The following is a 27836-nucleotide window of genomic DNA, read 5'->3' on the forward strand; positions in this document are numbered from 1 at the left end:
CAGGACACAGAACAAGGAAAACTCAAGGCACCTGTGTGAGCTGACCAGTCAGCACACCTGTTGTCCTGCAGCAGTCATGTGACTCCACGTCCCACAGGATGCATTATTTAAGTAAAAAATAAAAAAAATAATTAGTTATCCAATTTGCATTACTCAAGTGGGTGTTGACCACTGTGTATGACCATGTTTAAATGAAAATAGAAAATCTGTTTGAGTTTTCATCTTCTAAGTCTTCATCTGCTCTACAGTGACAATATTCAAATACAATTAGCAAACAGCGCCCTCAGTCTATTCATTTACATTTACCTATCACTACACTCTGTAGGGATCAAAATGAAAATGCAGTCTGTCGGTCCTCTCATCAAGGCAGGTCATCAGTGAGGACGTCACTTCTTTGTCACTTGTCCCTTTGTTTGTCTGGGGAAGTGGCAGTGTCTTGTTTTATCAGTCTTTGTACGACACCGTCTTTTATAGCAGTACAACTCAATGGAAATTACCAGACGTAAGATTTAAAGAATTTAAAAATATATCACAATAAGTGATAAGATGCTGAGAGACAGGACTGGTATTTATTCTGATCCCAGTTCACAGCAGAGACGCATCAAGCTGTGGGTGTGATTCCCCTCAGCTAAAGTCTTCTCCCTGTGAAGCTCCTCCTTGATCCTTGATCTTAGTGCATTCTTCTTCTCAGTCAGCAGGGCCTTTAGATCTGGAATCTATTTCAAATATAAAATGTGTAAAAATGATATCAGGTTGATGTGTATTTGACAACCACATACACCCACCTGCTTTGGACGTGAGGAAAAGCTCTGAAAACAGCAGCTGTGGTCGTCCCGGATTCCGGTGGTGTCCAGTTTTTACAGCAGAAAAAAGTATCACATCTATTTAACCTCCTCAAAACGCCCTGCAGTGCAATCCACTTCTCCTCTGTCCATCTGTAGGAATATTATGTTCAAAACACTCACACTGTCACTCAAACATGGGCTGCAGTCGAAAAGTCCTTTTTGCTTAAGAAGGTTCCTAACTGAGTGAAATGACCTGGAAGTATCTAAATGGCAGCCATGACAAGAGCTGGGCGAATTCGGGGGATTTCAAAGTCTGAGACTGTGGGCTTCCCGTCAGACAAACCTTGGAAATAAGCACCCCCCCCACCCCATCTTGGTTTAATTACTTTGTTTCACTCAATTCCAGGATTCTTATGGGATCATGATTGTGTTATTCCATCCATACACACTCAACAATTGAGCCAAGATAGCCCAGTACTGCAGTTTGACATATCTTGAAACTAAACCACATACATAGAAAAAGTTGGAAAGAAAATGTTGGGATCCCCTCCAGTGAGGCCAACCCCCTACTTTGAAAACCTTTGCTAGTAGTGATAAGGAAAGGAGCTTCAGTGCTTCCTATCTTATCTCCTTCAGCATAGGAAACACTGGACCTTCCTTTACGAGAGGAAAAGAGAGAATGCCGTCCCACAATTCCTTGCTGCAGCAAAATTTCAAGCGACACACCGCTGTAGTTTCACAACAGCAGCCTATTCTGAGAGAGGAGACTCTGTTGAACACACTGATAGAAAATATTTGTCTGTGGTGTGAAAATATGGCTGGTGCAGTGATTTTAAAAAGGCCCCGCTTTCTGTCTTACTCCTGATTTTCATCTCTCAATTTACATTAGAGTGAATGAGTTAGTTGGATGGTTTTCCTGCAACTTTGAAGGTTTTGGTAGTGAGTAGTAGTTTGGCCATGAGGACAAGTTAAACAGTCTTTTTTTTGGAGCAGTTTAACACCTTCTCCCTGTGTGTGCGATGTGATGTCATCCACTCTAACCTCCTCCTATAGACACCCATTATAAACTCAAATTCTGTCAGAAAAAAGCATAAAACTTTAACTGTGATAAATCAAAAACTATAAAAGATATCAAAAAGCCAAATACAAGTACAATAGCTGAAAGTCTTGGGACCTATTGAAAGCAGAAATGACGTCTCTAACTAAAAGTATATCAAGACCAACAGTCAAAATGTGACAAAGAAAAGCATCACATCATCATATTTGAGAACCTCTAACCAGCAAATATTTGGAAGTTTTGCTTGAAAAATGTCTAAAACAATGAACAGATTATCATATTATAATATGCTGATTAATTTTCTGTCAATCAACTATTCAACAAATAGATTTAGCAGCTCTAATGTATTTTAACCATTTTTCTATCTTTACATCAGTTTTACTCAGCTGTCATCTGCTTGATGAATATATGGTAAAATCTGGGTATTACAAACAATTAAACAAGGATGTTAATCTATATCTGGTTCTGTGTTTTCTCCAAATTATTAAACTGTACCAAAAAAAAAAAAAATCACATACAGTGAGTGTGTTTCACTGAGACAGAGTACAGCTTTATTAAAGTCAAACTTCAGGCATGACTGAACTCTTCAAACTCAACTTTAGAATGAAAAAGGACAGAATCAATATTCTCAAATAAAAAGACAGTCATGTACAAAAAGAGTGTCGTCTCAACAGTCACACACATTTAGAAGCAGAATTGTACAAGCAAAAAGAGCACGCCACAGTAACATGATTCTATGCAAGTTCAATGCAAACTATTTACAAGTTCTTCAACAATATGCAGTATGCAGTAACACAGGCTGAACAGTAATCAACATGGTATTTTGTGTTCATCCACGTTTTACTTGAAGCAACACCACGAGAGATAGATATGACCCCAGTCAGAGTTACTGTAAGCAATTTTACTACAAGTAAAAAGATGATGAGTGCTTATGAAGGTGAATTTATTTATTTATTCCAACACTATATCTCCTCTGACAGCATGTCAGTTAAAAACTTAATGACAGTCGGCAACATTGCACAAAAACCAAAAGACGTCACAGTGAACAGAAACATACCCTTTGACATAAGGAGGTGAGGGGGGGGTCCATCCTAAATTTATTTGTATCTAAAAAAAAAAAAAAAAAAAAAAAAAGCAAATGCCTGGACACCTAGAAAAATCCTCCTCTGATGTATTTAAGGGTCACTTAAATGAGAACAAACATGCTGTCTCCTCAAAATAAAAATGTGGGCACTATGCTGAGTGTAAACCAACAAAACACATACATCAGATAGTATTTAAAGTGAATGAAATGATGCACGCTAGGACACTTAAATTAGGCATACGTAATACTGCTGCTGTATCAGCTGAAAGGGGAAGAGGAGGACAAACTGGCACAAAGTAATTCACGATCATGCGATCTGCAGGTGCACAGAAAATAAAAAAATAAAGGCAGTTCAGTTTTACAGATTCTCTTGTGCAATATGTTTAAAAAAAAAAAAGGGAACATATTAATTAAAAATTAGGCATTTGAAGACTCTGCAACTGATTAAAGTGGATAGAACCAGTGTCTAATGTTGGAAGCATGCATTTCAGCTGAACAACAGTCACACTGAAAAGACAAAGAAGAAGAAAAAAGAAAAAAAAAGAAAAAAGGCTTTAAGACCAGTTTTGTCATGGCAACTCATTAGCCGGACATTTTTTTCTGAAGCCACAAACACAAGAGTCCAGGATGCACGTAGTCTGATAATCACACATATATAAATCCTATGTAAGAAAAAAAAAAAAAAAATCAATAAATTAAAAAAATAAAGAATATTCAAGTTTAGACACTTATACTGCTGAGTATGCAAATAACAAGTGTCTTAATTATGCACCTACCTGATAAAGAACGATTAATCGACAATAATAAAAGAGTTTGGCAAGATTTGGGAGCAGGAAAAGCTGCACAGAGAAGCAGCAAGCCTAGTCTTTTAAGATTATAGAAAGAAAAAAGGAGAGGAGCAGCAGAAAAGTCAGAAAATGTAATGTGTATTGTTGCATTTCTGTGAACTTTAGTGTCCCTCATCTCAAAAATACGATCTGCTAATTATAACTTTACTTCAGTGTTTGACCTTCACTGTGCAGAATGATGTATGTGCACAGTCTGGACACTAGAATTATGTTTTTAAACAAATCTGCTGAGGGTTGAGAAAATAAATATGATTTGCGAGATGATTTTGTGACATCACAACTAGTTTGGAGGTTAAATATGCATTTTACACAAATGTATTGTGGACACTTAAAATCTCCAGCACACATACACTGAAAAATACATTTTTTAGTGGAGTGTAATCTTACGGCTAACTTTTAAAGTGAAGAATATTTGCATATTTATAAATTATAGATTTTGCAATAAGAGCAAAAGAGTAGATGCACTAATTACTTATTTTCAACTGAGCACCTGAAATTATAGCAAACACAAATTATGGTTCCAAGCAGAGTATTTGCATATGTCTTAAATCATGTCTAGAATTATTTTCTTACTTTTCTGCATGCAACAGCTCACCTTCCCCTTTGTCTTTCTTTAGGCTTTTGGCCTCGTGATTTAGTCAGTTGCCAGGTTATTAGGTACACCTAGCTAAAGCTAATGCAGTCCCATACAACAGTCCTGCAATAAACCCTCCCTTCTTGGTTATTTAGACAGGTGTTGATTGAACTGCATGATTAATATGGAGGATGTATTTGTGCTGCTGTTGCACTGTATTGCATTAGAGAGGTGTCTCTGTTATTTTGCCTCATTGGTATAAACAAGAATAATATACACACCTGTCAATATCAAACAAAAGCTCACAAACTACAGCCTTCAAAATGATCATGAAGGTGAATCCACACCTCTCTAAAAGAGTTCCAACAAAAATTGAACCTTACGACCTTAACGAAGGGAGGACTTATTGCAAGCCTGTTATGTTACACTGCATTCACTTTAGCTAAAAGTATCTAATAAACTGATAACAGAGTGTATCTACTATATGCATTCAAAGGGACCCGAAATGAACTGAAATGTTTTGGAAACATTGGCACCGTTTCACCCTGTGGCTCGGCTTTTAACACCGACCACCACGGGAGGCTTTAAAAAGAAAAAAAAAATCTTTTGAAATGAAGAAAAACCCACAAACAAACAGTTGTATAACCAGGGAAAAATCACAAGCAAAATGCTGAGGCATGATTACAGAAAAGCTTCCTCCTGTGATGATCACTTGAATCCAGGCTAAAACAGCACAAAAACTGCTTTGAAAAGGAAACTTTACAATCCAATATTAAACTGCTTCACACTGCTTTTAACACCAATTACAGTGAGTCACGATACAGATCAATGAGCAGCGGCTGTTACCAAATGTGGAATCATTACACCATATGTAAAAAACCTAACATATGCAATGACTAGATACAGATATAATATGTAAAACTCCCCATGTTTTTAAATAGTCTATTTCACTTACAACGTGGTGGAGAGGGAGACAAATTACTGTACTGGTGTTTGAAAAAGAAATTGGTATAAAATGTGGTGCAATAAATACAAAAAAATTGAATTTGATAGATGAGTGATTAAAAACACTGTACAGAAGTTTGTATTTGTACATTATACTGGACTGGACTGTTGTTATACCATTATGTCTTTATATAAAGCCCAGCCTTGAGGATGTTCTCCAGTTGGAAAATGAAGAAGTGCCCCCCGGGGACACTGAGGACTTTTTCTTATGAAGCCAGGCTGGCAGTCATTTCTACTTGTGCCAAAAAGACAAAACAACAAAAAAAACCCCAACAGCTTTTAGGCCACTTTCCTCAAAAAAACCACGCAGAGCACTCACCACGTTTCTGACCGAGAGGAAAAAAAGTTACAACACAGTTTAAATTCCGACGTTACTACAAGAAGAAGAGGTATCCATTTTGAAACACTTGTCATATGTTCTTCTAATATACATTTCTGTATGTATGACCTAGCTAAATTGTGTAGCGACAAGCCTTGTGAAAGTGCTTTTCAGAAAAGTTTGGCAAAACAACAAACAGAAGAAAAAAAAAAAAAAAAAAAAAACGAGCATCAAAGCGGTCACAGTACACAACGTTACTGAAATGGACTGCATCTGGGCAGTAGTTCCTACAGCCAGAGTCGAACTTAAGGCTGGTTAACAATACTTTAAGACAGCACCAGTGATCACAAGCTGGGCTCCTCCGTCTACAATACAAATTACAGTAACTGTTCGGAGGAAATCTGAAAACAGAACTTTCATCGAAAAAGAAAATAAAAAGGATCTGTCTTGTTGTTTTAAAAAAGCGTTTCCTTCTTCCAGGAACAACCAGAGAGGCGAGGCTCCGTCCCTCCTGATCTTTAAGTACTTTACAATATTATGAGCCAATTATATACACAATGGCAAGTGAGACTGGCAATATGAAAATCACAAGTACTTCTGTAATGTCATACCATTACACTATATACCATTATATTTCACCTTAATAGGACTATTTTCACAAGGAGGTCTGCGTAATGCTTAACACCTAAACAAACAAACATAATACACCACTCACTGAGATGAAGTGAGAGAATCTGTCTGTAAACATTAACAAACATAGATACTGTATATAATTATATTCATCTATACCCATAAGTATATTAAAACCATGTTTAAGGAAGGTTGGAATGTAGTGTGATCCTGAAAAAATTGCACAAAAATCGGTCACTCTCCTTTTCCCCGAGAGGAAGAAGAGATAAATACGATGACAGATCACGTCAGGAGTGATGGAGGAAGGCTGGCTTGTTTCTGTGAAGCCATCCTGTGTTTGAGATGCTGACCACAGCTTACAGCAGGTAAACAAGGAGAGGAGCAGCGCGGCGGTGGTGGAGAGGTTCAGCCTTACATCTCCTCCTCCTCTTCGCTACCTCTCCCTCCCCCTCACTCAATGAGTTCTTCAAAGTGCCGGTAACTTGACGACGTGACAACACTTAAAATTTCCACAGCTGTAAAAAAAAAAAAAAAAAAAGAAACATAATGAGGTGTTGGTCTGGGCCCCCTGATGGGCACAAGTAAGCTGTAGAGAGTGTTAGTGATGGTGTTTTATGGCAAGAGGAGAATGGCGCACAATGATGCCCGGTCACTTCCCATGCCGACACTCCAGTTGCTCTGCTGTGTTCATCGGTGTGTCTCGGCTCTGAGTAGCAGCCATCACACTCGTCAAAAAGCACTGTATTCCGTTTTGCAGTGCACTGCTTCAGGTCAGAGGTGGATCGGAGCCCAGGAGGCAAACAGGAGCGCACTTCACAGGGAATGAGGTATTGAGGGAGCTGAGGCGTCACTCTGCGGACTGCTGGCCCGGCTCCATCTCTGGCTCCTCTTTGACCCTGATGGGGCTCAGAGCGGAGCGCCGTGGCTGGGTCGAGCTGGAGTCAGAGCCCAGTGGACTGAGGGGGTTGTGATTGGAGCAACAGGGACGGCCTTCCAGGGAGGAGGCGGTGAGCGCCCCCACCTCGTGATCCCCGCAGAATGAGCGAGGGCAGAAGTCACAGAGAGACAAGGCTGGGGCGCCACAGACGCTGCAGTCGTGCCATGGACATTCCCACCGTCCTGCAGACAGGAGAAGAGGTGATTATGAAGATATTTATAGGAGCAGAGCGGTGACTCCTGACCAGAGGTACTTGTAGTAATAGATCCTGCCGGACCAGTGACAAGTCAGGATCAGTACTGATAAAGGAGTGCTTTTTATAGATCTGCGTCACCTCGGAACATATAAAATATTTGTTATCAGCAAGGCATCGTGTATTTATAGATTCTAAATGGAGTTACACACAGACAGACACACACAAGCTCATTTTGTCATTACCATATGGCGGCTTAGTGAGGTTGAGACACAGCAGGTGGTACGCTTTCGGACAGTCCTTCCTGTCACACATCACCAGCTCTCCTCCTTCTCCACAGCAAAAACAGAAGTACTCGTGTGTGTGTTTGCCCTCCGGCCGTAGCTTCCGCTTCTTCGGCTTTAGCTTGGCGTTCCTGGCCTTTTCCTCTTTCTCCATCACCACGGCACTCTGAGGAGGACACATTATAGAAAGACAAATCTAAATCAAACACAGCCTCTAAGCCAGGATTGCTTCAGTTTAAAGGCAGAACTGGACTCAGGGTGCTGAGAGGTAGATGTCCTCACCGTCGGCTGCACCCCGAGGAAACCAGAGCAGTTGTCTGATCCGCAGTGACAGGACGTTCTCCTGTTGCCCACACAGTGCAAGTTGTAGTTGAACGTCAACTCTGTGCCTGCAGGAAAACCAGGGACAAAGCTCACATCATATGGCTCACTGAGTGCATGTAGGACTGTAACAGAATACATGTGAGCGTGTGTCTCATGTTTCCATGTAAACTCACCAGTCTCGATGTCACAGAGGGCAAAGAGTCCGATGCGAACGTCTCCGTTCACCGTCCACTTCTGAGTTTCACAGTTTGGGCTGCAGCTGTGGTTCATAAACCGAGACGAGTTTCCTTTTGGGCCGGCGTCTATCACACGATCCTGTGAGGTGAGACAGATATTAAGTCACCGGGGTTTAAGAAATATTCCGTGGAGGTCTCTCCTCTGAACAGTGTTTCAGTGTTTATCAGTGATGTTACCTTGGTGAGGGTGAGCATGTAGAAGTTGGTGACATGATTTTCATGGGCGCGTTTGATACGTTGCTGGCACTCCTCTGAGTCTATCACCTCTCCCACGTATTCTGTCACAAAGTCACCCTGAAGAAAACAACAAAACATCCCATTTGTCCACTGCTCCGGCCATCACACAGACACCCTTATTTAAAAAGACTTCAGGAATCAATGTCAAGGACAATTCAACAGGACACATGGATTCACAGCCACTGAATCTGTGACCAAAATCATTTCTAAATACAAGCACCCAGAGAAAGCCACAATGAAGTTCTGTGTATTGACATGACTGGAAACTGTATATCTAATACTGGAAGTCTAGATCCAGTGAGGTAAAGGCCACCCGTGGGATCTTTATCATGTCATTCACCTCTCTTTCTCCTCTCTTTACTGTCACTTATCTAATGACAGAACAAATAACAAGGAAAAGAAAAAAACTGAAATATTAGGTCTTAGTTCGGATGAGCATCTTTTACAATAACATTCAATCTTCACCCAAGCTCAAACCTTAAATTACAAGTTTTCAGCTGTCAAATGTCACTTTGTTCTGAGTCCTCAATTAGAAAACATGTTTTTGTGATTGACATTTTGATCATCTTTGGATCCTTGTCCAGCTGTTCTTAAGATGTTCTTTAATTTGATTCCACACCAACTTTGGACTCCTAGTGTTTCCAATACAACAGATTAAATAGAATTTGACCCCATACCATGTGGCAAGAAGTGCAAGTTGATCAATCTGCAGATCCTGATTTTGTAGTTTTCAGGAGTTGTAGTTCCACTTTGATTGAGGCTTATGGTGATTTTGAACATGTCGTATTCCATTTGTGGCTGTTTTGTATATATGATAATATTACATTACAGGTAACTGATTAAGACAAAAACTTGAGAGTAAAGTTATTCATTTAGGATTGGTTTAGTTCACATTTAAGATAAAAGTAAATACAAATGAATGAAGCTGGATTGACAGCTGATGCAAGGGATTAACAGGAGTCCCACTGTAGGTACTGCTGGCGTAGCTTTTGATTTATAGCTCATAGTTGGATTTCAGCCATTGATCTCAGCTCTGCCACACCAGACACATGTGTTGTACATGATCAAGCCGTGTTTACATTGTTTCATTTATTTTACCTATTTATAGAACTAGAGTTACATCCAGGTAATGAAGAACTTTATTTTGCGGTGTCTTGTTACAGAATAAGAAACTGCTGCCGTGCAGATGTTGTGTTTACATTCATTCATAAAGAGCAGTTATTGTGATGAGCAGGTTTGTGGTCTAACTGATTTGTTAGATGTTTCTTACTGAGAAGAATATTAAGAGTCTTTCTTTTCCTTCCTGAGTGGTGTCTTCATTCTTTACGAATTCCATCAGCATCAGAAACATCATTAATGACGTAGCCCAAATGTGTAATTAAATATTTGAGGAGGCCTATGCATGTAGCTGCTGTAGCCCCTTAATGCAGAAGCTTAAATCCAGCTTTAAGGTTACATGTTGATGCCATTTTGGGTAAAAGTATTGGAAACTTCAGTTCAACACACACCTTCCTGAGAGCCTGGTTAGTCCTAAGGCCCCAGCCACGGGCGTCTGTCTTTATCACCTCTGTCTCTGCATACAGCCGCTTGGAGAAACATTGGTTCTCACAGCTGTCTCCCGCAGGACACACCTGACAATAGCAACATAAAGGTAATAAGTTAGGAGGTGCAATATTGTTCAAGAAATTAGCTGAATGAACAATAACAAACATGCACACAGACCTGTGGATGACACTCGTACTGCAGCATGCGGTTGAGACACTGGGAGTCAAGGCTGCAAGGGTGCTCATCTGTTGATCTGCAGTTGCATCGTGGGATTTCTGACAAGTCAGCTACGTGTACCTGCACTTTCCCCACTGGTTTGTTGGACTGCACAAGAAATCACATCCACACAATAAGTAAAAACACTGAGGACTTACTGAATATAAGTTCAACTTCAACAAGTTTTTGCGTTACCTGTTTTAAGTGAGATATTAAAACAACATTACCTTGATGAATTTGTAGGGTGGAGGTTTGCGAGAGTTGCGTTCCTGTTCTAGAGCCTCCCTGCTTTCCCTCTGAGCCTTCAGCTCCTGAAACCGCCGGGCTGCTTCTTCCAGAGCTTAAACACAGCAACAATATGTCAGAGATGCACCCTTCCTATATCTTCACAGGATGGAATCCAAACAGATTTATCTTAAAGTAGAAATAAAACTTTCTAGGAAGAAATTACCTTTTTTGAAGGTTTTGTTGATGTTGATCTGACCCGTGACAAAGTTCTTGTCATTCTCCACGTAGGGGAAGACGCGGCCCTGGTTGATCCAGTAGTAGTCATGGGAGCCAAAGAAGAAGACAGGGAAGTCACCAATATCATGGCGAAGGCTCTGAATGTTTGATGGCACCAAGCGAGGGTTGCAGATCTCCGCTGGCCACCACCTGCAAGGGAACAGGACATTGTTCAATGAGAAAATTTAAGAAGATGGGAGAAAAGTAAGGACAGTGGAAGAGTGTATGAAGAATAACTCTACCTGTAAAAAATGAGATCCAATGTACATAGGTCCAAACTCTATCTATTTAGGTTGCCTTTAGTTTTTTAAAAATCTATCTAATCCTATCTGATTGACAATTTGAGTGTTTGTCTAAACAAAACTTACCTTCTCAAGCTCCTGCAAAAAATCACAGCTCAGAGCTCATGGCTGTTTAACACCAACCTATAGGATCTACATGTATGCATTTGTTTTTGGGCACACTATAATTTTTCTTAAATGGAGGAGACATTACTTGTTTCCCATTACCACATTTTAACCTATTATCATGCCAACAAACTAAACTGTGGCATAAATATTGAAGACCATGGTTTGCAGTCAGTGTGAGCCAGGAAAACACCCATATTGCTCAGTAATTACTGAAAAGCTGCATCTATAATATCACATTGCATCCTGTTTCAATGTGAGCTTGAAAATCTGTTGCACTGAATTTCAAGGATAAGACAAGTGATTCTATACTTTTGTTAATGTCAACTAATGCTATGAAGAGGCCAAAACCAACAATACATTAGTCTGTCCCCAGCCTGTCTGTGTCTCTCAGCCAAAAGACCATTTGTTCTGAGTGAGGACATGCATTTTTTTAAAGTGGGTCACAAATATTTAGTTCCACTTTTTACAAAGGCTAGATAATTTTCTAATACAGCTGGGCACTGTCCTTTCCAGCAGGAGTTACTTAAATTGATGATTTGGAGTAAATACTTCATTTGTTGGGGACTGTTTTCAGCTGTGGATCAATCCACACTTGGTGCTCTAGTGGGAGCCCACGTTCATTGTAATGAATGGACATGTCTCGTAGTGCAACAGAGAAGCTCTCTGATGTGTTGTTTATATTTTTGGAAAACAATGGAGCTCTATGGAAAAGAGGAATAAGCTATATCTGAATTTGTCTCCGCAGAACAATTCATTATTACTTCTGTTCTTTCTGTGGGATTTTTTGTTAACAAGAAAAATACAGAATATCACCGGACTTATCCTTCAAATCTGACCGACAGTTGCACAACCCTCAGCAGTCTATTATCAGTGCTCTCTGCGTACCTGTAGTTGCCCAGTTTGACCCAGACAATTTGTTTGTAGTGAGGTTTCTTCCCTGCCCTGCAATCACTGCAGGACCACGCGCCCTCCGGCATCTCCATCTCCAAACACTCCGGGTGGAAGGAAGCTGGGCATGAGTCGCAGCACAGCAACTTGCCTCCTACATTTGTATGGATGTACACATGTATGTGTGTATGTGTGTGTATGTGTGCATGCATTGTGGGAAATGGGTATGCAAAGAGAGGAGGAGTGTATGATTAGGTGATGCACCTTAAAACCTGGACAAACTCTGAATCTCATTTGCAGACAAGCCTAAGAAAAATATTAACACTAAAGTGAAGCTGAGGAGCAAAACCTACAATACACTAACCAAATCATTGGTTTTCAACATTTATAGTGAAAACACGAAAAAAGTGTTCTTGTGGTGGAGCGGTACTTTAGCAACTACTACTTAACTACTAGAATAAAAACTGTCCTTTATTGTGAAATAAAAAACTAAGGCCAGGAGCTTTTTGGGTCAAGGCTCCTGTGGCAACCATACAGCATGAAGAGGAATGTAGATGGTTGGAAACTCCTACATGTGATTCTCAGGTCCGTTACAACATTTACTACAGCAGTTACAGCATGTCTGGCAATCAGATTCAGAGCACTGTACCAAGACCAGTCTACGGGAAATACATGCGGCAGCACGGGAATAAAAATCAGCCAGCGAGTTAACAACAAATCAGTGTTATACTCAAGTAACAAATTACTGGCAAAAAGCAGGCATGCAGTCCTGCCAGTAAAGCAAACTTTTCCCATCACACATATCACATCCTGCACAGACCAGCTTGCATGGAATCATGTACTTTTTGTACAGTATTGCAATTTACTAAATGTTTTTCTTTTTCTTCAATGAAATGTAGAATGAACATCACAACTTTAGAGAGTAATTTTACAAATATAGTCCTGATTGGAATTATGTTCCATCCAAGGCAGGTCAAAGCTCAAGAAAAATGAGGTAAGCCAAAAATTCATTTCCTCTGAAAGTTTCAGTCAAAAATAAAACTGAGTTGCAGTCAGCATAAAGAGGTGAGGCTGAACATGGCCTTTCAAATCAAAAACAAGCCCAGAGTGCTGAAGCAGAGAAGCAGTGTGCCTCCAGCAGCAATAAGCTCCACAAACCACAGACAGAACCTGAGCTAATCCAGAGCATCCTGCATCAGGGCACCATACAGTGGTTTAATGACCAATTACATTTTCCCAGCAGGGAAATTTTACTCATTGAAACTTAAAAGAACGTTTAATTTTATCTTATCTATAGCAGATTTATTGCAAAGATATATATCCGGATTGACTGTTCATGCACAGTGCAAACGATTCTCACAATGGACCTCGTGCAAGAACCACTCATATGAACAGATTTGTTCTTTAGAGGCACATACAAATGATTTAAGAGAACTTGTTGCAGATACCAGTTTCCTTGTAATTAGAACTTATTTGGATACAAATGAAATTCACAAGTTGTTCAGATTTGTCGCACAGGTCCTGTACAGATAACCTGTTGATCTCCACAGCAAGAAAAAACTATAGTTTGACTTTCAAGTAAGAATGAGAATCATTGTGGTTTTTGATTCGATAGTTCTAGAAAATCCTCTGCTACACCAACAGCATAACATTATCTGAATAATATCCTCTGACATCCCTTTGTAATGTAAAACTACTCCTCCTTTGAATGTGGAGGGTCATTCTTGGCCTTGGGGCACATTTACAGAGATAAAAGTTCTGAACTTGAGGTTCTCTTTGGACGCCAACAAAGACAGGGGTCACATGGCCACCTCTTGTAATGCGACCCAGGTCCTGAACTTAGATCAAAACATCTGGGCAAGTTTCACCTTCTGAAGAAGACCGTGGCCGCTGAAAGTATCTCAGTAAGTAAACCTTAAGTTAATCATTTTAAATCACACGTTCTTTATATCTGCCTCAGTACGGCGCTGCTCTGACGACACGTCACTGGCAGCTGTATTAATATTACCACTACCGACACTGCTAAAACACGTCCTGTTTTTGTCTGCTGATTTCCAACAGCAGCACTTGAAAGCTTTTCTTTTCACTCTTGAATCAATGTTGACCACAAAGGAAATGTAGCAGACAGCGTTATACAGTGGTTTGGGGGCAGCAATTCTGCTAATGATGATGCAGTGAACAGGTGATATTAAAGAGGCCTTTTTCACAGCACACATTTTAACTTGTCATAGCAAGAAAAGCCTTTGTGTTTCTAATAACCTTAAAAATGGCTCTGGGCACTTCTCAACTCCCTTAACTGTATCCATGTTTCCCTCACTAGTGTCTTTTCCTTGAGTCTTAGTCCCTCCCACTGAAGACGGAAGGACAGATGCAAGGAAAACATGCGAGGAGAAAGGAAATAATTAATGTTAAAATATGTTTTTAGAGAAATTAGATGTTTCCTCAGTCAGCCAGGTGAAATCTGCTCCTGACAATGTCAGCACTGTGGAGTATTTATAAGTCATGGTGCTCAGCTAAATGTCTTCTGCAAAGGATAGTCTAATGTCCTCACTCATGGCTCCTCAGAGATCCTTCCTCACTCCTCACTCATCAGAGCAGGAAAACTGCTTTGGGACAGTTTTCAAGATGGAAGACCAGAACACCAAGCGAGGATCAAGGAGTAAGGAATGATCAAATAAGGGAATTGGGATGTACCCCTTCTTCTATTTAAGTGTCCCAGTAAGCCATGACAGTGTCACAGTGAGCCAGCATGCACAATACCAGGACCCTGGAGCTGAAGCAGCTAACATTAATATTGTTATTTACACCTGTGCTTTTCCTGCTGTGATATGTCAACGTGTCTGTTAATGAAAAGACAGTTTACAACAAGTTCAGTTCTGGCAAATCCTTCTTCTCATACGCCCAAAAAAACAAGAGGTTTGGGATTAGAATACAAAGATGTTCTTGCATGAGGCCCACTGTTATCTGTTAATGTGTTAGGGAACTTGGCTAAGGTTACTTGCGTAACTCTGCATTTGAATTAACTGCATGTTTAATCAGTTAATTAACTTTGCACCGCAAGGCTTTGAAATGAAAGATGCGTACAAAAGGGAAACTAAATCAGAGCGGGAGCAGGCACAACACAAACACAGACCAGTGGGACAATGGAGAAAGAGAAAAACTGTTCAGTTACCTTTCCCAACATTCTTTTTGGTAGCTGACGAAGGAGAGGGAATCATAGGTAATTTCAACTCAGCACGATTTGACTCAGTCAGAAGGTAGTGGGACTTATAGGCATATGAACTTAATATGGTGTCAGTAAGGTCTTGCACTAACAGCCCTACACAAGACACACAGGAAGAGACGGGGGTGAGCCGCAGTCAAACTCGAAATTACCCAAAATTCACAAAAAGAGAAAGAACACACAATCTCACACACACACGTGCACACACACACACACACATACAGTTAAAACACAAGAAAGTAACAAGTAAAACAAAGTTTGTCCCTACACAAAGAGGCCAAACAGTGCACTCAACTTATTGTTCAGCAGATAAAACATCAGATCTAAACTGGTTGAAATTCATTAAAAAAAAAAAAAGGATAAATCCTGGGTTTTCTCACTCATCAACATCCAGGGGATTCTTTTAAGTGGAGTGCAGTGTAACAGCCTGGATCATTCATAGTATTAGTATCGTGATGGAAAACAAACATTACATTTCACATCACTGCTATTAATGACCAACAATGCCAAACATGGAACATGTAATATTAAATATAAAATATCCAAACATAAAATGTCTGAAGGAGGTTTGTGAGCTTTCTGTTTTCACTCATGAGGTATTACTGCAACTTTGACTGTATCAGAGAAAATTGTTATATTACAAAAAAAAAAAGAATCATGGAGGGTCATCAGATCTTGTAGATGCTCCAGCGTGAAGTGCAAGTAAGAAAACCCTGCTCTCGTAGTTTGTCATAAGACTGAAGTCGGAGGGCGGTTGAAGCAAAATCACCAAGTGTGGTGAAATTAAAAGCTTCTGTGTTTGTCTGCTCCGTCTGTTCAGGGTCACTGCTGAACCTCAGCTGTTGGAGAGGAAGGCCATTAGCGTGGACTGCTATGAGAGCTTACCTCTGGCACACAGGAAGCACCAGCCCACATTGATGGGGGAGGTGAGGAGGCCGTTCCTCTTGGCGCTGCCATGGCTGCTGCAGATCATGATGTGATGGGTGAGGAGGACACTACCCGCCGCCACGCAGCTGTCTCCTGTGTGATAGGCCAACGGGCAGCGGATACAACGCATCAGACGACCTGGACAGGAAGAGAACGGAGGGGAAAACGACTCAGTGAGTCACTTCACAGTATTTGTGAACTGTTCACTCCACCATACATGGAGCTGTGATACATTACAGCACGCCCAGAACTGAGGAAAGGTTCACTGCTTTCATTCCAGTTTTTATGATGAATTAGGTCAAATTTCTTTACGAGTTCCAGCTGTAATTAAAGAAAATCAGAAGGAAAAAATAAAACCACTTGTTACTGTTTTTTATGGCTAACGTAATCAATGATCTTCTGCTGTTAAAATGTAATTTCTCTCCTTGCTTCATTGATGTTTAATAACAAGAAATGCTAAACATGGTTCGACATTGAACAGTCACACTTCATGGTCGTGGTTCTCAACCTAGGGGTCCAGAGGGTGACAGGATAAATCTGGAGGGCTGAGAGATGTTTAATGTAGTTGAAAAGAAGAAACAATTAAATTCTGATGCACAAATATATATTTAATATTTTTTTGTTTTTTTTCACTTATCTTTCATGGGCCTCAAATAGTTATTTAAGTGAAACCATGTGGGAAGAGAAGAAATGTCCCTTTGGCTAACAACTCATAGACATCTGCAACATTTCTTATAAAAATTTAAAAAGTTTCAGAACCACTTTTTGGACTGTACAGACAAATACAACCATGAATATCTCCTACTGGGTTTGGGTGTACAACAGACTCAAACACAATATATACAATATAACATAATTTACGAGATCTGATTTGAGATGAGTTCCTGGAGGGTTTTAAAAAGTCATTTCCTCTCGATCACTATGTAAAACTGTGAGTTTAAGGTTTTGTTTACTTGGTGGCCAACCTTTCTTCTCTATCTGTATGAGTGCCTTCAAATACGGTCAGAATCAGACACCTACAGCATTAATCCTGCCTAGTGTCGCGGGTACAAAGAGTAGGTGATTGTGTTGCAGTGTGACTCTTTTGGCACCTTAGCAATTGAGGTTCCTTTTTAAACCACAAGATCCTTACACTTTGATGTAAACACAGTGCATCCCTTCACTTTTTCAGGTGGCATATTTCCAGCAGGATAGTGCACAACATCTAAAGGCACTTCCAGGAACATGGAAATGACTTGAAATGGTCTACGGCCTCCAGGTGCCCCTCACCTCAGAACCAACTTCATGGACACATTTAGTTTAGGGTGGAACAGGATGTTTGTAGCAAGATTGAGTCATCACATATTCTACAGGAAATGCAGCACAAGATTTCAGTCGAGGAAAGATAAACACACTTGGTCTTATTTCTTCCTGTCACACTTCTCTTTTACATATTCGAACAGGGAAGCACAGCCCTGACCCTTGCACTCATTATTTGAGCTTTTTTGATTGCCATTGGTCAATAACATCAGCTAGAAGCCAAAAAATAATAGAAAACGAAACTTTTCATGCATTTTCTTCACACTCTGCTGATGTAGCGCTGGCTCACTGCCCCACAGCTTCCACTGCAGACTCAAAACAGGAAGAAGCTAAAAAGACAAAGCAGAAGCTGTTTTACCTTTACTGGCTCGTTGCAGGTCTCTCTCCAGGCAGCAGGTAGAGCAGCTGTGCTGAGGGCAGCAGAAGCCTCCGTCCGAACTGCTGGTGGTTCCTGGGAGTTTGCGGACACAATCCTCATGGTAGTAACAACCACATCCCAACACAGAGCAGCGTGTCACCTCCTGGCCCACTGTTTTACAGCTAAAACAAGGATGATTGCCTAGAAAAAGAATGACAGAGAATCTCTAATAGTAAAGAGCCAAACACAACAAATGTGATGGTGAAGATGTAGTTGATTCGCTCACCATTTCTACATTCCAGACAGATGAATCTGCCTTCAGGTAGGGACGTCAGACCGAGACACTCCAAGTGAAACTGTCTATTGCAGTCACCTTCACACACCACCAAACCCTCTCCATACACCTCACAGATCTACACAAAGACAGAAAAGATGAATAGAGCATGATGAGCTCAATACCCGCAAGCTTTTAGAAGAAAGACAGTCTAACAGGGATGAATCATGAGCAGCGCTGACCTGGCAGACCGTGTCTCTCTTGCCAGTGCTGCTGTCTTGTCGGGACAAGCCAGAGTCCACAGACTGAGTATCTGAAGCATCTGCATCTGCTGCTGCCGGACTATCAAGGCTCTTCCCAAATAAACCCTGTGATATAAAGACAGAGCAAGTGTGTCGATTATTGTGTCAATTATCTTCTTGATGAATTGAGTACTGTTTTGGATAAGGCGGCTGTGGCTCTGGAGTTAGAGCAGGTCTTCCACTAATTGGAAAGGTCAGTGGTTCGATTCTTAGCTCCTCAAGTTTGCATGAAGTGTCCTTTGGCAAGATACTGACAATGAATGCATAAATAAAAGTGTGACAATGTTTTCCTCATTGTGTGTGTGGTTATTTCTACACATTTTTCGAAGCCTACCTGTGGATCATTGAGACCTCTGGAGTCAGAATCAGAGGTGTCTCTGTACTGAGATGAAGCCATTTCGACATCTGTTGACGCTCTGCTTCGCTTCTTCAGGGGTTTGCAGGCATCTGAGATCTCACTGGCACCTAGAGGATCACATAAGGGGGGCAGTCAAAAAGATGAAATTCAGTTTTTAGAAATATATATGGAGTTCCCGCCACAGAGGTTTACAAGAGGCATGACAGAAAGATCCCTTACCTTTCTGTGAACCCGTCCTCATTGTGGTTTCAGGAGCCATCTCCGCCTGTGAGGAGGTTAAACATGGAAGTTTAGGTCATAGTGGTGGTCATTCTGATTCTGGAAGTAGCAGCTTAGTGGGCTATGTTCAGACCAACCACAGCGCTGCATAAAATAAGAGAACGCCCCCTCGTTCATTTCAATGGTGGTCACCGGTTGACGCACAGAGGGCTCCAGCAGAAAACACTCAACTCAGGGTTGTCTAGAAAACAAAGTTGAATCTGACTCAATTTTGTCACAATGCAATACAACGTTATATAATGTTCGAGCACAAATTCCTGCATTCTTGAAGCAGCACTCCCCCATGCACATAGCCCCTTGCATTTAATTATTTATTAGATTTTGGGATATTTTGGTATATTTGGCTGACAGTGTAGAGGAACATGGTGAGAGAGGGTATGAAATTCAACAAAGGTTGCAATTGCATCCACCTTAAGCAGAGGCAACACCTGTGTGTGTTTTTGTTTTTTAAACATTTTTTATGCAGTACTAGTTTAGGTCTGAAGAGCGCCTTATCTGTGGAGGACTGATACCTGTTCCTTTTTGGTTTTCTTCTTAGGGACGGGATCGTTGCCTCTCTCTGACTCAGACCTGCTCCTGACTGATCGTCGCTGCAGCTTCCTCTCCTGAGAACCTGAAAATGCAGAAAAATGTTGAGCTGTACCTCTTACAATGTCATTCTACACATCAAATATTCACCATGTCTGTGTTTTACCAACCTTGTGGACTACTGTGGTGTGATCCAGGGGAGGAGGTCTGCTGCATTCCTCCCTCCTCGCTCCTCCGACTGGCGGGGGAGCCTCTCCTCTCATCTCCATCTTCCTCCCCTTCGTCCCCATCATCCTCCTCCTCTGGACTGGGCTCAGGTTTAGCTCTGCTGTCCTGGTGAAAGAATCAACATTTGAACACCATCTTACAGCATAACTATGTCACATGTACATTTTTCTGTCTGACAATGTTACACCAACCTCAGGGGAGCAGTATCCCAGGTCGGGCTGCCTGGCCTCTCTCTCCACTCTCTCCTCCTTCTCTTCTTCTTTTTCTTTTTTTGGAGACGGAATTGCTTTTTTCTGCAGGAGAGGCCAGTCACACTTTGTGATCTCCACATTCAGCCTCTTCATGGTGATGGAGAGAGGCAGCAGCTTTCTGGCAGCTGCTGTTTTCCAGGCCCTGACTGGAGGCGGTGAGTCCTGCCGCGCTCGTGCGTCACAACCAGCGTTCTGTTTTGGGGAGCTGGTCTTACGGTGGTCCCCCCTCTGGTTCTTCTCTTCATTCGAGGCCTGGGAGTTTGTGTTGTCCTCTGTGTTTGAAACACTACACTGTCTGCGTGGCAGCTGCCTTCGTGGTGGCTGTTCTCTCTCAGGTGACTTCACTCCTCCGTCTTCCTTCTTGCTGATTGAGCCGCTGGAGCGCCGGTTTCGTCTCTCAGCTCTGATGTTGGGTTTCTTATTGGGCGGGGCATCATCAGGGGTGGGGTCAACATAGATGAAGGTGTAGTTGTCGATTCGCTCCTGCCGCGTCATCAGGAAAGCATCCTCAGCATGGCCCACACCTACCTCCCACTGAGTGCGCTCCCGTTGAGGGATAGGCTTCAGGAGCTGGAGAGGAAAACATACCAAAATATTTCTAAATAGAACCCATTCATTATCTAAAAAACATACATGGGATAATTTAGAAACAGTGGTATCATCAACAAGAAGTCCCCAGATCATTCTTCTACTTTTTTAAAATCAGTGGTAACGGTAGTGATGGATCTTTTCTCTCAAAATAAGTTTATTGTTAATTTTGAAACTAAACATCAAAACTAAAAAGTGCTTGCACGGCCTATGGTGTCAATAAGTTTTAACCTGTTCAACACTGAGGCAAATTTGTGATTCTGGCCTATATAAATACAGACAAAACAAAAACAGCAAAAAACTAAAACTAAAAATAACTGCTGGATAGCAACCTAATAATACAACACATACCAAGTCATAGCAGAGCTGAGACTGATGTGGAGTCAATGGAGAATTTAAGACTTAAGTTAATGGTTGAACTGTAAAATACTTCACCTCTGGTTCATGTCTTCCTCAAACCTGCTTGAAAACTGCATTTATGGGAGTCCTGCATCAATTGGGTTCTACTTACCTATCTACCTATACTGTGATCTTTTTCTATAGCTGTTATATACGAGGTTAACTTCTTTACTACAAAGACTGCATAAATACATATATATACCTTTACTGCATACACAAGAAACAAACTAAGTAAATTCTAAAAATAAAGCTTTACTTTGATTGAATGACTCTTCCCCTGAAAATGCCTACATTGTATTTTTACATTGCACCGGTACGATAAAATTTCTTAGATGCACTTGTACATACTTTATGTCTTTCTACAGGGTTTGTGGTTTTGCGCAGAGTCTCGGCCTGAAGGTCATCAAATTGTTTTTTCCCTTGGTACATGACAATCCTCTTCTCGTGGATCCACGCTCGCTCAGCGACGCTGCCAAAGAACTGGACGTGATACTCCCTGTGACCTGCACAGCAACAGAGAAAGTCAGGAAAACGAGCTGTGGCGTTCCTCATCTTACACGTTCATACATTTGCGAAAGAACAGACAGATTGAGAGTGTACCTCTGGTGTTGATGCGAGTGTGGACCTTCATCTGCGGGTCAGAGGAGACCATGCAGGGCCACCAGGGGTAGGTGCCCACCTTGGACCACACCAGGTCTCCTATCACAAACTCCTTACAGAAGCCCGTCTCTTGGATCACTGATGGATGATGGACCTTCGGAACCTAAACATGAACATGGAGAAATCATTGATCTGCTTTCAAAATCCAAACAACTATGTTTACTAAAGAACTGAAACGGCTACTGAGTGAACAGTCCTGCTCTTGCCTTTGGTGTCTTTGGTTCAGCTTTGATAACCGTCTTCTGAGGCTTCTCTGTCTGGGCCGGGGGTGCTTCTGTTGGCTGGGGCTGGACGTGGGTGTCCTCTGTCTGGCCCGTGGTACCTGCCTGTGTTTGGCTCTGGTCCAGACTGCTCTGTTCTGCTCTGCTTCTGCTCTGTTCCTGGACCTGCTGCTGCAGCCTTGCACTCTTTTTCCTCTTCTCCTTCTTCCTCTCATGTCTGCGCTGCATCTGAGCGGCCTCGTTCTTCTGAGACTCCTTCTGAAGATTAGAAAATAGAAAAAGGAAAACAGCGATGATGAGACATCAGTAAACTTTTTTTTTTTTTTTTTTTTTTGCCGTTTCCATAATGTCAATTCAAAAATGGATCTGTCTGTCTGCACAAATAAAATCTTCCTCTGATATCCAGATATCCTGTTAAGAAGCCGATTAAATCCCAGTGTAACAATTCTATATGGGACATATTAGACATATATCCAGTGTGTAATGCCGTTTTTCAAAACACACTACCTGGGTTTGCTACTTTTCAGGGTCTGACATAATAACAAACTAAATACTTTTTGGGTTAAGAACTATTATTTGGACAAAGCAAACTATTCTGGATCGACATGTTTCATTATATTCTGGCATTTTAAAGGGCAAATGATTGATTGGAAGACAAAGTATTAATCAGGTCGTATTAATTAAGTTGTAATCAGTCATTGGAAAGAATTGTTAGTTGCAGTACTAACTACACACAAATTTTCCTTTTGGCTCCCCGTGTCCAGGGTTTGGGAACAAATAGTTTGTCATATCTTTGTACAATGCGTCAGATGTCTTAGCAGTCTGTTTATATAATATCTGATCTCTAATAAATCAATATGAATTAATGAATGAGCTTATCTTACAATCTTCCTTTAAGTTATTTATGAACAGAGGCATAACAAATAATACAAAGTTAAGTAAGACAGGGTGAAGGTTGAGGTTAGGTCAGCTCCTTTTTTTGGCTTTTTAAAATTTTGCTGTTTATTTGAGTGTTAAGCTTGACTGCAGTAATGATCTACCATGCAGTTGATTTGGAGACATTAATAAAAACATGCAAAGATAAATGCAATGTTTCAAAAATAACATACATGTCGAGATAGATGTAGTTCTAGAAATGTTCCAAGAGAAGAAAAAGACGATTGTTAGCTTACAGAAAAAGCTAGTAAATCGCCCTTGAGTTGAGAAATTATGTCCAAGGTTAAGAATGAAGAAACTGTCACACTCAAGAGGATTATTGTGTACATTTTCAATATGGATTTATTTGCTGATTATTCTCTCTAATAATCAATTGCTTATTTAAAAGAATGTCAGAAAATAGTAAAAAATGCCAATCACAATTTACCAGAATCCAATATAACATCTTAAATTAGCTTGTTTAGGTGAAAACCCAAATATATTCTATTTACTGTAAAATAAAACTGAGATAAATAGCCAATCCTCTCATTTGAGAAGCTGGAACAAGCAAATGTTAAGTATTTTTGCACAAAAACCCATTTGATTAGCAAAATTTGTTGCATCATTCAGCTTAATATAAAGGTTTTTTTTTATTTCACAAAATATAGAAGATTATTCAATCACCTTCTACATGAATAGCATCTTTGGAGTGCAAATGTAAAAACAGAATACAGAGGACATGACCATGGTCTCTTGTGTGTGTTTGTGTGTGTGTGTGTGTGTGTGACCAGCTTGAACATGCATCAATTACCTGCAGCTCTTGCAGAAGGTCTCCACACAGCGCAGATTCAAACAGCTCTTTTCCGTTCTGATACGTCTTTATGATCTTCAGCTTGATCTCTGGAGAGCTGGTTTTCTTCAGTACCCCACCAGGGGTGATGGACGGGGCGTGAGAGGGTTGAGAAGAGGGGGTACTGTCCACAAGTGAGGGGGGAGGACTGGAGGAAGGCAGGTGTAATGGAGGAGGAGGGGGAAGAGTGTGGGTCATGATGTGTGGCGTCTGGGGCAGGTGGTGCTGGGAGGGCAGTGGTGGTGGCGGGGGACTCTGTGGGTGTGGGTGGGTTTGTATATGGGGTGCATTTGAGTGGAAGTGGTGCGTGTGGTGGTGGTGATGGGGGTGATGATGATGGTGGTGGAGGTGCGGGTGATGTGTGGGCAGCGAAGGAGACACGGGAGACAAAGGTCTCTCCTGGAGGCCAGGGCCTCTCAGGACCGTACCCTCGCCCGGCATGAGACCGTGCTCTCCGTAGCTCCGTATGGCCCCGTAGCCATTAGCAGAGCCGTTGGGGAACTGCGAGTACATGGAAAACTTGGCCTGTGGCTCATACATGCCCAGACCCGGCGGGAAGCCATTGGAGACCTGCTGCATGTCCTCCGAAGCTGACGGCGGGTAAGAGAACTCTGCATCCAGGGCAGCATCATAGGAGGGACCACCATCCTCGCCCGGGTCACTACCGGTGTCGCAGGTGCCTTCCTGTCTGATGTTGGCTGAGTCAATGAGCTGAGGGGGTTGCTGAATTGTATTTCCCATGATCCCTTGCATGAAAGAGAAGGAGAAATCCATTGTTGGGCTCCTGCATCCTTAACTGTCTTTTTCTTTGACTGGACCTGTTGACATAGACATGCAATGAAATGACACACGTCGGCTGCGTTTTCAAAATCAAGATCATCAATAATCACCCAAAAACTTTGTTCAAGATCACGTAATTTATCCTTTACTAAGAAATTACGTAACATGAAGCACCAGCTTGACATTGCATTTATCAGATCTACACTCTTCGTGACCCTTTTTGGACACCTATTGACCCCCCCAGTTCCTGTCACTCTCTATGCATGGTGTATATTTTTGTTTATATTTAAGTCTCCACAAGGGATAGTGCAGACTACACATAGCAGCTTCATAATACTTTGTCCACAGGCCCAGAAACCTACCAGTGCTCATATTCTGGGAGATTATCCTGCCTCTGGTTTGCAGTGTGTTGGTTGGTTTGTGGTAATGTGCTTAAACATATTGTAAATGTATTTAGGAATATGCACCTTGTAGACATAACAGAATCGGAATATTTTTGATTGAACCCAGACAGGGATCTTTGCTACATCTTTTGTGTCTGCGTCTATGCTGTTAAACTGTCGCAAATAGTAAGAAAAATCCAAAACATGAATCCTAAAAAAATAAAATCTAGCACCTGCCTTTACCATTTCATCTAATATTGTGCTTTAGTGGTGCATATTTGCAAACACATTTGCATGTGTGGCAAACAAAAGAACAGCCAAGGCTCCAGAACAGTATCACACTTTGTCTGGCAGGTAATCCAGCCTCGATGCTCTGAGGAATCATAAGATATTATGTGACATGCAGCACCATCCTGAGCCTGAGAATACACAGAGTAATACAGATGTATTCTTCCAATCCAACCTCAGCGTCTAATAAACTCAAAAGCTGAAATGATTAGAAGATTAAATTTAAACAATTTCGTCATCGTCATCACAATCATCACTTGAGCAGCATTTCAAACAAAACTGGCACAGAAAAAAAATCACAGGTTCCTGCTTCTTAAATGTATTTTCTTTTTTTTTAGTCTTCAATAATAGTAAACTGGCTATGTTAGAGTTTTGGACTATGATCAGACAAAACTACCAATTAAACTATATTGACTTTGAAAACCCTGGGGAAATTTTTAAAAGGATTTTTTCACTATTTCATGGACAAAAAGATGATTTGGTGAATTGAAATAATCTGCAGATTAATCAATAATAAAAAAAATACTGTTTGTTGAAGCCCTGATAAATTCACAGGGCTGTCTGAATGTTAGATGCCAATGGACAGTAAGTGGACTTTTATGGTCACACTCTTTCCAAAACCAGGGCAAATCCTCAGCCAACATCACCATCAATTATCTTAAACATGCTCTAAAAAACAAAAAACAAACTCCAGGCAGCCTGCACTTATTGACTGAGAAGTTTTGCAGGCTCCACTTTGATAGCCATTAATTATGAGTGCAGTGCCTCTTCCCACAAGCTATAGATCATTTTGTGTTTTTTTAATTTCATCAACACAAACACATGGTGGCCTGCTATCACAAGCAAAACAAAGACCAGGTACTGGTGGCTGCTTTGCCCTCTTATACTTGACACTTTTAATATCTATAATGATGCATTAATCAGGTTAAAAGTGTTGAAGCTCGCATGTTCACAGTCACCGGACTAATCCACTGATTGTGGTTTAGTATGTGGACACACTCGGGCTACCCAGCACTGGGAAAGGTGGATAATGGTGATGTAAACACACATAAAGTGTCAACTATCAGTCACCAGCCACTTATATCGACTTGTGGTATTATTTTTGAGCTCACACCAGGTGTCGTAAATATGAATTCCTTGTTAAAACCGAGTGGTTTATTTAAAGACGACTGCGCAGACAAAAAAAAATGTTTCATGTATGATCTTATAGCTTTCTGCGATGTTAGCCTAAAGCTACCTGGCATCAAAAAGAGATTGTGTTGAAAAGACGTGAGTCGTTTCAACCTTTAGACAACAAACACGAAACGGGGATGCGACCATTTGTCTTTTGGCCGACATGGATAATCGTTTCCAGTTATCGTTTATCCATTTATGCCCACCACACATGGAAGAAGATGAAAGGGGAAGCTAATGTTGGCTAAGCTAACGTTCATTTGCCAATATGGCTGCCTTTACCCCTTTAAATCAAATTGTCTGGCGTGATTATACCTCCATCACTGGCGGTTTGGAGGAAAAAAAGTGCCTGAAAATAAGCGACTGAAAACGGTCAGTGAGGAGACAGAAGAAGGGGGGGAGACAGCAACATGCATCGACAGCGGCGGCGGCTACGGCAAACACGCTTATCGCTAAAAGAGGAGAGAGCAAAGGAGCAGCACAGATTTCGATGCCGAGTCGAGAGATGCAGGGAAATTACAAAAAAAAAAAAAAAAAAATGTCAATACCTTCAGCGTGTCCCATTCTAAACACATACACCAGCCAGCAACGTTTCCTCGTTTAATCTATAGGGGGGGGAAAAATCAGAAAAATAAAAAATAATAATCCTGTACTATTGATAAAGCGCAGGCCTTTCCTTTTCGTTTTAACGCAATTCTCTACACAGAGGAGGAGGGGGTGTTACGCTATCTGGTCGCTACCCAATCCCAAAGCTTGGCTCTTCCTCAATGTAGGGACTGAAGCATTTAGTGAAAACCCTGCTAGAGACAGATATGTTCAATTCTCGCTCCCCCTCCTGTGTGCGGTCTTCATGATAACGATGGTAATTATAACGATCTCTGGCTCCCTCTTCCTCTGCTTCAACAAAAGCAGCCCGCTTTCTAGTCCAGGCCTGGTCGGTCTTCAGCTCAGCGCCAAATTACACAGATTCAGACCGGACCGAAGGGGTCAACAGGAGCACTTCGGGATGTGTAGTTTACTTCAGACTGCACATACTTTATCAGGAAGGAGCGTGTGTTTTTAAAAAAAAAAAAAAAAAAAAAAAAGAAGGAGGAAGGAGGAAATGCATGTGGTGGAGGAGTATACCCACAAACAGCCACAGAGAGAGCTTTAATAGAGTCAGTATGGTTTTCTAGGATAAAGATTGTAAACAGAATTAAGTAATTGTTTTGATTTTTTTTCCCCCAGCCTGATGCACCACAATCTCTGATTGAGTTAAATCCGCCTCCTCGCCTGATCTTTGCCCAAGAGGAAGGAAAATAAATAAACCTCTCACTCTATCGCTTTTTCTTCTTACCACGGTTGTAGTCCAGAGCGGACAGCAGGGGCGGGCAATTAGCACCCTGTGAGCCAAATCTAGCCCTCCAACAAAACTACTCAGCCCCAGAACAAAAGCTGAACTTCTTGCTTTTGTAGTTTGCATCAAAACTTTTACAT

General features: G+C 41.2%; 1 protein-coding gene across 1 annotated transcript; it reads right to left on the bottom strand.

The window, feature by feature from the left end:
* Positions 1 to 2366: 2366 nt before the first annotated feature.
* nsd3 (nuclear receptor binding SET domain protein 3) lies at positions 2367 to 27387 on the bottom strand. Its single transcript, XM_071483222.1, has 25 exons — positions 26909 to 27387; positions 23698 to 24554; positions 21957 to 22229; positions 21691 to 21853; positions 21439 to 21593; positions 20044 to 20673; positions 19795 to 19957; positions 19609 to 19709; positions 19037 to 19082; positions 18794 to 18924; positions 18400 to 18525; positions 18170 to 18296; positions 17884 to 18084; positions 16185 to 16364; positions 15249 to 15395; positions 12074 to 12230; positions 10726 to 10928; positions 10502 to 10614; positions 10236 to 10382; positions 10022 to 10144; positions 8454 to 8570; positions 8214 to 8355; positions 7999 to 8105; positions 7678 to 7882; positions 2367 to 7421 (listed from the first exon to the last, which is right to left on the bottom strand). Exons 2-25 carry the CDS (start codon positions 24508 to 24510, stop codon positions 7150 to 7152), a joined length of 4842 nt encoding a protein of 1613 aa, XP_071339323.1. The 5' UTR covers positions 24511 to 24554; positions 26909 to 27387; the 3' UTR covers positions 2367 to 7149.
* Between the last annotated feature and the right edge of the window lie 449 nt (positions 27388 to 27836).

This window comes from Trachinotus anak, unplaced genomic scaffold (genome assembly GCF_046630095.1).
Source record: "Trachinotus anak isolate AG129_WGS33_773 ecotype Australia unplaced genomic scaffold, CSIRO_AGI_Tana_v1 ptg000008l, whole genome shotgun sequence".
Taxonomy (NCBI): Eukaryota; Metazoa; Chordata; class Actinopteri; order Carangiformes; family Carangidae; genus Trachinotus; species Trachinotus anak.